The sequence below is a fragment of the Gekko japonicus genome, unplaced genomic scaffold (genome assembly GCF_001447785.1).
Source record: "Gekko japonicus isolate JY-2015 unplaced genomic scaffold, Gekko_japonicus_V1.1 scaffold3667, whole genome shotgun sequence".
Classification (NCBI taxonomy): domain Eukaryota; kingdom Metazoa; phylum Chordata; class Lepidosauria; order Squamata; family Gekkonidae; genus Gekko; species Gekko japonicus.
Genome location: NW_015162070.1, coordinates 15,595 through 24,418, shown reverse-complemented (window position 1 = coordinate 24,418; position 8,824 = coordinate 15,595). Strand labels below are relative to the sequence as shown.

At 46.5% G+C, this 8,824-nt stretch overlaps 1 protein-coding gene across 1 annotated transcript in view; it reads right to left on the bottom strand.

Moving 5' to 3' along the window:
* The window catches only part of LOC107105631 (sulfate transporter-like), a 21,314-nt gene extending 14,147 nt beyond the window's left edge, over nt 1-7,167 (bottom strand). Inside the window, exons 1-3 of the mRNA XM_015405630.1 lie at nt 6,574-7,167; nt 3,159-4,743; nt 12-356 (exon numbers count right to left, since the gene is read on the bottom strand). Coding sequence (XP_015261116.1) covers nt 12-356; nt 3,159-4,743; nt 6,574-7,167 — 2,524 coding nt within the window. The remainder of the gene's footprint in view (nt 1-11; nt 357-3,158; nt 4,744-6,573) is intronic.
* Between the last annotated feature and the right edge of the window lie 1,657 nt (nt 7,168-8,824).

Sequence of the window (8,824 nt, the reverse complement as noted above, 5' to 3'; positions counted from 1 at the left end):
CGTGGTCCAGCGTTCTGGTTGAGCCAAGTTGAAGGGGGCGATGCCCTCGTGGGAGGTTCCAACAGGAGCAGCAGTGGCCATTCCCGAAGCAGAGGAAGTAGAAGAGGTGGACGCAGGGCTGGCGTTGGTGTTGGTTTCCGACATGAGGCGGAGCGAGTGGAGCTGGCGGAGGCGGAGCGGTGAGGCACGGTGCTCGGTGTTGCGAAGCGAGGAGCTGGGCAGCAAAGAGTGGGGTGGCGAGGCACGGATCTCGGGTTGAAGCGAAGCACAGAGTTGAGGCAGCGTGGCGCAGTGCGATGCGGCCGGCGGTTGACGGAGTGAGGTGCAGACGATGAGCGGAGATCTCCGGCTCGGATCTCGGGTTGAAGCGAAGCACAGAGTTGAGGCAGCGTGGCGCAGTGCGATGCGGCCGGCGGTTGACGGAGCGAGGTGCAGACGATGAGCGGAGATCTCCGGCGAGCGGCGGGGCTGCTGTGGTGATCAATGCTTGGTGCTGCTTGGTCTCCTCCGGGTCTGTTCACGAAGGGCAGTATCCCACCTTCGTCGCCAGTGAAAAGTACTCGGAAACGTTGAGTGATTCAGCAAAGAGTACTTTATTAGATCAGGAACAAGACGAAGAACCCCGGCACGCAGGCCGGTATATATACACAGAAACCCGCCACCAAAACACACCCCTTAGTCACCTATAGGTCATTTACAGTGGCCGAGAGTCCCATTGGCTCTCGGCCGCGGACCTAGCCCTCTGGTTGGTGCGGGCCAGGATCCGCTCTGCTATTGTTCTGTGGGAACGAAGCTTTGGCCCGTGCTTGACCGCATGGCCCAACGGTCGCGCACGTGGTAATGGCGGATACATTACAGTCTCTTACTCTCTCTCAGCTAGAGATGTAGTTAGGAATCTATCTCTTTCTCTTTACTATCAAGTATGTTAGTTCCTAAATAAACCTTTATCTACTCTTTAATCAGATTGTACACTGTTGTTGTGTTAATTACTCTCTGAAGAAGAAAGGGGGGGTGCACCAAGGCAAAACAATTAAGAAGAAACAAAATGGTGCAGAGGGATAAGAATCTTTAATAGTTGTACAGCCCCTACACATTTTGCATACAGCTTCTTTAAGAATTGTACATCCATGCTGTTTAAATGTATGTATGGGAACAGAACTAATAAGAATCTGAAAGTAGATTCCCCCCAACAAAGCTGTATGCAAAACGTGTAGGGGTTGTACAATCATTAAAGAATCTTATCCCTCTGCACCATTTTGTTTCTTCTTCATCCTGTTAATTACTCTGCCAACAATTTATGCCCCATATTTCTCCACAATGAGAACCCAAAGCAGCTTACGTCATTCTCCTCTCCTCCATTTTATCCTCACAACGACTGTGTGAGATGGATTAGGTTGAGAGTCTGTGACTGGCCCAGGGTTACCCAGTGAGCTTCCAGGCAAAGTGAGGATTAGAACTTGGGTCTCCCAGAACCTGATCCAAAACTCTAACCCCTACACCCTTACTGGAGTGACTGCTATTGAAGAGTAGCAAGTTGCTTGGCCAGGGAAAGTTGGGTAAATTGTGTGGTAACAAGTTGCCAAACAGTTGCTGGCTGGCCTTGTTGCCCTGCAAGGCACTCCTTTTGGACTTATGAACTCAGTAATAACTGGACTGTGCAGTAAATGTGCAAAAGGGAATGGACTGTGTGGTGACCCTAAGCTGATGCCAGCTGCAGACATGCGCCCAGCAGAGGAACATCTTCTCCTGAGATGATGGGCCAATGGTTCCTGGGGTTACTTGCCACCTCTTACCAACAGCACAGCAGGAAGAGAACCAAGCGCCCTAGCCACGTGAAGCACAGGAAAGCCAGTAACCATTTGCTGTTAAACAGACACCATGCCAAGCCATAAGACCAGAGATCCATGAGCCAGCATCTTTTCTGACATGCAGGCACCTTCCCCCCACCTTCGCCTAACATTACACGTAGGCGATCCAGCATGACAAAGGATCCACAGCCATGAGAGGATTAGAGGGCTGACATGTACCAGCTAAATCCATCAATTGGAGCCATCAACGGACCATCGATGACAATGACTCTGGCCACCTCAGTCATTGTTCTCAAAGGTGTCACTGTTAAGAATAAATAGAATCCAATATTGTCCAACCATTAAGCCCCCTTCCTCCTGAAACTAGCTTTTGATTAGGAAACTTCCTGGGACTGACCAAGGGGACGTGACAAGGGAAGTGGTCAGCGAAGCCCACCCCCAAGTCCCAATAGTGTATAAAAGACCATGATCCACCATGCTCTCGCTCTCCTCTACCTCCAGACCCACCCTATCTCCATGACTCTTGGTTTTAGTGCTGCTAGAGTCTTTCCATGTGTTCTGCTGGCTCAGAATACGACCCCATTTTTTTCCTTATAGTCTCCCTCATTTTTCTGTGGATCGCTTCATCTTGCCAAGGACAGGTACGTATCGCTCCACAACAATTCTCCTACTAATGCGAACGTTGCTATCCCATTCTATCTGTATTTCCTAGGCCTGAATAACTGTGTGTGTGATTGTGAATTTATTTGTATGCTTGAAATATATTTTCCAGTAAAGAAACCATTTATTTGACACTTGGCTTCTGCGTTTATTTCTAGGTTACCGGAAAAGGCGGGACTTCTATATACATAGGCTTTGCTCCCTTAGATGCCAATTGCACATTAATAATCATAATTCCCCATCTTTATTAATTATCAAAAGAAATTTGGCTAACAGATTGGCCCTGAAGAGTCCTCCCTCAAAGGCCAGATAGCCCTAAAAATGGCCCTGGCCCTCCCCCAAGCCCTTTACTGGCAGAAAACAAGGCTTAAAGGCTGCAGTACTGTTGTGGTTGTAGCAATGGCCACTAAGGGGATTCAGTTCTTAAAGCTACAGGTTAGCCCCCCAATTAAAAAAAAATATTCAGATTCCCCCCCCCCCCCGCAAACCTGAATGTTTCTCAGGTTTGTAGAAAGATATTTTTTTGTCTGTCCATGGCGCCAGTCTCTGGATATCCATTGGTGAGGCCGTATTGAGAATTAGACATACTGATGTTTCTGGGATTACTTGCTCCAGTTACAATAAATACTAAACAGGTTTCCAGTGATTACACAGCCTGGTCTGCCGAGGCCTACAAGTGTTCATCCAAACTTGAGTCTTTGGAGCAATCCTGCGCCTCAGGGCTGAGGAAGTAATCCTCAGCCATTTTACTCTGCCTCTGAGCTTTGGATTGTTTCTCTGCAAACTGCACAGCAGCATGTATGCTATGAAAGAGTAGCTCTGTATCCTCCATCCCAGTGAGCCAACCACCTGCCTGGAGTAAGTGACGGAGAGATGGATTGCAATTGGCCAACAGGACCTGGATTCCAATTTTCTTATAGTCTTGGCGAGTCTCCTTCAGTACACTCAGGCCAACACTATCTAAAAACTGCATGGCACCACAGTCAATAATTAAGGTGTGCATGTCGAAGGATGGCACAGGAACATCTGTTGATGCCTTTTTGGCTATTTTCTTGGTGACCTTTAGGCAGTTAAACTTCGAAGAAAAGCAGCTTTCATTTTTTTGCCCTTTTGGTTTTGCTTCAGCCTTTTGCTGCATGGCAGCAACCAAGGAAGGATTCACTCCTGTTTTCTCAAAGAGTGAACTTTTGAAGTAGTCCTTGTTTGCATAGTAAAGGGAGGTATCAAAGCGGAAGATTTTGATATTGGCAACACTGTTGATCCTCTTGTAATTGAACTGGTCCTCATAGATTTCTGAGTTGCTCACTTTTCCTAAAAGGGTGGCTCGGGGCCTCTGGGTGCGGAAAATTATGCAGAGGAGAGAAAAACAGACCCCTATCAGAAGGCCCAGCTCTGTGGAGATCAACGATGAGGACAGCATGGTGACCCACCAGATCACAGTATCTATCTTGCTAATCTGCCACATCTTGGGAGTGTCAGCAAACTTCCTCAGGCCACCCCTGAGGTTAACAATAGTCACCACCCCCAAGATACAGGTCTGCAGTGAGTAGAAAAGTGGGGCAATCCACAGCAACACCAGAAGCAACACAAATGAAGATATCAGGCTCGAGATCTGAGTATGGCATCCTGTGGATTCTTTCAACAAGGTCTTTGATAAAGCTGCACAGCTAGCAAAGCAGTAGAAGAAAGACGGGATCAGGTTCCCCATGCCAATGGCAATCATCTCTTGGTTGGCTCGCACGGGGTAGCCATGCTTCTTGCCAAATATTTCTGACAGTGAGACAGTCATTGCAAAACCAATGATGGCAATGGGTAGAGCATCAAGTGCCATATTTGACAAAAGGCTCAGATCAGGCACGACAGGTTGCTTGAAACCAGTGGGGATGCTGCCACAGATCTTAGATTTGTATCGCTCTTCGAAATTAAAGAAATACGACAGCAGAGTACCTGCAATGACCACCAAAAGTTCCATGGGAAAGGGGGCTTTCATCTTATCCTTATACAAGCTGTTGATTTCCTTTATTGGCACAATGAGGATGAGAGAGATCAGGCTGGTGACCAGGTCACAGATGTTAGTCTGCCAGATGTATCTGAAGATCTCAATCCATGTTAGGATAAGAGACCCCACGCCATCATGGCGAGGAATTTTTAGACCCAGTAGGAGACTCATTTGGGAAGTAAGGATAGTCAGGGAGGATCCAGTCACAAAGCCACTTAGAAGGGGTTCCGAAAGATATATGGATATGAAGCCTAGTTGGAAAACCCCAAGAAGAACCTGAAAGAAAAAGTATCAATGAATCTGAGACACAACGAACAATGGAATATCAGTACCTGCATTTATTTACTGTTCTATCAGAATGGACCTGACTGCTGTTTTTAAGATAGGGAAGGTTAGTCTGAGCTGTTGCAGTCAGAGCTGTGTCAAAATATACCTTAAAGGAAAACATTACGAAGAGTTACCACTGAAATTAGGGAGAATGGCACAAGCCTTTTCTACTACTTGCTTTCTCAGAATATTTCCGAAGGCTAGATTGGGTAATGCAAATTCTGTCCACACAAGCAGTCTGTCTTCTATCATCCCCAGGGATGTGCTCCTCTGAACTGATTCATCAGTTTTTGAGTCTGGGGCATGCTGTAGCCCCTTGACTCACTGTAGCTGCCTCTGATTTTCAGCTGCATATATGAACTGGCTTTGTGCTTGAAGTGATGAGATGTCATCACAGTTTTGCAGAGCCGGTATGGCAGAGTAGTTAGGGTGTCAGTCTAGGGCTGTGGGGAGACCCTGGTTCAAATCCCTGCTCACCCACAAAATATGCTGAATGACCTTATATCAGTCACTCTGTGATAGTCTAACCTATTTCACAAGGCTGTTGTGAGGAGAACTAAGTATGGCTGTCTGAGTTCTGTGGAGGAAGGGTAGAAAAAATGTAATATATAGACAGTTCTGTCTGGGATGTTTGACCATCCCATTCGCACATGCAATGCATCATTTGATGCTACTATCATCACGTACTGAATATGCATGTGTGAATCAGACCCATCATCTAGATTATAATACAAGATGCCATTCCTTCTCTCTGTGTGTAAAGTGCTGTCAAGTCACAGCAGACTTATGGCAACCCCACAGGGTTTTCAAGGCAAGTGATAAAGCAGAGGTGGCTTGCCACTGCTTTCCTCTGCAAAGTCTTCCTTGGTGGTCTCCCATCCAAGTACCGATACTGCTTGGCTTCTGAGATCTGATGAAATCGAGCTATACTATACCATCCCACTTCCCCATTCCTTCTAGACCCTTTACATATGTAATTCAAATGCACAAATACTGGAACACACAACCAGGCAGTTCAGTTCTATACACTGGCTTTAGCCACAGCAGAGCAAAGAAAGGCTTGTGCTTTCACATCAAAGTTTAAGGCCTGCTTCTCTTATTCAAAACTGAATTACAAGAAAACCCTACCCCTGTCTATTACTAGAGTAGTTACAATCATTTGCCTGGTTGTCACTAAAGTTACTTTTTATACTTCATAATAACTATAGCAATGTTGTCAACAGACTTCAAACATTTACTTGGGGAAGGGCATGCATATCTAACAGTACCTACTTTTATTTAACTGTTACCAAGTCTCATCTAATGTATAAAAATAGTTAGCTGAGTAGAGAGTAGTTCTAAGGAATAGTCAAATTCTCAGAAATGCAGGGAACTGGACTGTCCCCTTTCCTGCCTTCTTGTGCTACTGCAGCTAAAGCGCCATCCCAAGAAAGTCAAACATGGCAGAGTTAATTCATCTTTGCCTCATTTGTCAGTTAAAGCCCAAGCAGCCAAGCTTATGCTTCTAAGAGAAAGTATGTGGCTAAGCCAGTGAAAGGCATCTGAATCAAGTCTTGAAGACCCCTAAATCCCCTGCTCTTGGCTTATGGGGGGGGGGGGAGAAAGCCTCATTACTAAGGATCTGTTCCCTCCACCTCTTATCATTTTAATTTTGTAAATAGAGACCACTTTGGGAACACTTGACTTAAAAAGTGGTAATCGAAATACAACAATAAACATGAGAATATTAACATGGACAAGAACACAGAGAGCATTGTTACAAATAACAAAACACCATACCTGGTAAAGGCCAACCAGAAAAGTTAAAGAGGTTGCCACAGTGATAGCATAACAGCTTTTGTCACAGGCGACTGTTCCATTCAGTGTGGTATTTACCAGTGAGGAAGCATCAACACCAGATTCAAATCCTGCCAACTTGAGTTGCCGGTTTACCGATTCCCCAATCATCAAGCAAAGGACCCCGAAAGAGCCAACACAATTATGATGTGAGGTAGCCATGAAAAAGTAGACAATGGCACAGAAGAAGTTGGTGTAGAGCCCATAAATAGGATCCTGGCTTGCTAGGATGGAATAGGAGATTGACTGTGGGATGGCAACTATCCCAACCAGTAAGCCAGAGATGATGTCCCCAAGCAGCTGCTCCTTGACACTGTAACAAGGAAGCCACTCAAATACAGGGAACAGCCTGAAGAACAAAGTGACGATGCTTCGGCGGTCACACTGGGAGGTCTCCTTGGCTTTTTTGAGGAGGTTCTTGGTACTGAAGACTGGAGGTTCATACTCTTCTAGCTTGATGGGTATATAATGAGAACTTGACTCTGGCAAATGGGAACTTAGCATATCACCGTTGTGCTCAGTAGTACCACTCTCCATTGCTCCAACACTGCTAAAACATATATTAATAATTGTAGGATCAATCAATTTGTATACAGTTTATAATGCATCAAGTGAAGATTGCAAGTCCTACATCTCATGAACAGCCATTCAGGTTCAGCACTGCAGCAGGGATGCATATTAAAAGAGACACAAAAATCCTCCTTAATGGATGAGCCATTCATTATGAATAAAACTAAGATATGTTTTACCCCTAAGGTTTGTGAAGTGTTTTACAGTAGTACTAATCAGAAATGTACATCATAGTAGGACTTTAGACCTGTATAGTTTAAGCTATTATAGGAAAACAAGTGGAGACTCGCAAGAAACATGCGGGATGGTTATCTCATTCGGCACACCTTTGCCTCCTCTCCTCACCCCCTACCTCTGTCACACTATTTCTCCTCCATGCATGTGACTTCCTCTCTCTTTCTGACCTGTCATCTTTCTCTTTGTTTTTCTGCCTCCCCACTTCATCACTCTTCCTCTCTCTTTCTGCCCACACCCCATCATTCTTTCTTTCTGCCCCCATCACTCTTCCAGCCTCCTGCCTGCTTCCTCCCCCACTCCGCAGAGCAGCAGCAGCAGTGGTGGCGGTGCACCTAGCCACCCACCTGCTTCCTCTCCCCCACAGCAGCAGTGGCAGCGGTCTGGGAATCACAACGGATCTCCCAGCTACAGAGATCAATTCACCTTAGGGCTGCCAGCTCCAGGCTGGGAAATTCCTGGAGATTTGTGGGTGGAGCCTTGGGAGAGTGAGGCTTGGGGTGGCAAGCAGCCTCAGCAGGGTATGATGCCATAGACTCAACCCTCCAAAACAGCCATTTTATCCCGGGGAACTGATCTCTGTCGCCTGGACAACAGTTGTAATTCTGGTTGATCTCCAGTCCTCACCTGGAGGCTGGCAATGGTGGTTCTCATGGAGAAAATGGCTGGAGGGTGGAGTCTATGATATTACACCAGTCCAAAGCAATGTTCCCTCTAAGCTGTGGGCTCTTGTGAGCAAAAATTCTACTTTGTGAGCTACTGGCATTAAAGTTGCGAGCAAGCGATTTGGCTGCTGCATCAGTTAGTTTGCTCTGGAGCCCATCCCTCCTGAGCTAAGACCAAAATGTGTGAGCCGGAAGCTAAAAAACTGTGGGCTAGCTCACACTAACTCAGCTTAGAGGGAACACTGGTCCAAAGTTCCTCCCCTCCTCAAATCCCACCCTCTCCAGGCTCCACTCCTCTAATGTCCAGGAATTTCCCAACCTGGAGTTGGCAACCCTATTTCCTTCCCACCCAACAGCCAACCTACCTTTATCTGCCTCTCTGTCTTCTGCTTTCCATCTCCACCCCCCAGCCTCTACCTAGGAAAACTACAGTCTTTCTCCACAGTGGGGACCAAAGCAGTTTTCATTATTCCCTCCTCCTTTTTATCTGTACAACAACTCTGTGAGGTTGGTTAGGCTGATATATGTGACTGGCCCAAAATCATGCAGTCAGCTTCCACTGCAAGATGGGGATCTGAACCTGGGTCTTGCAGATCCTACTTTGAAGCTCTAACTGCTGCACCTCACTGGCTTTCATAGGGTGGCTGCTGATGAACGGTAGCAAGCAGCCAAGGCTAGGTGAGTCATGCAAATCAGGGGGGACCTGGCAACCCTAGATTACTGCC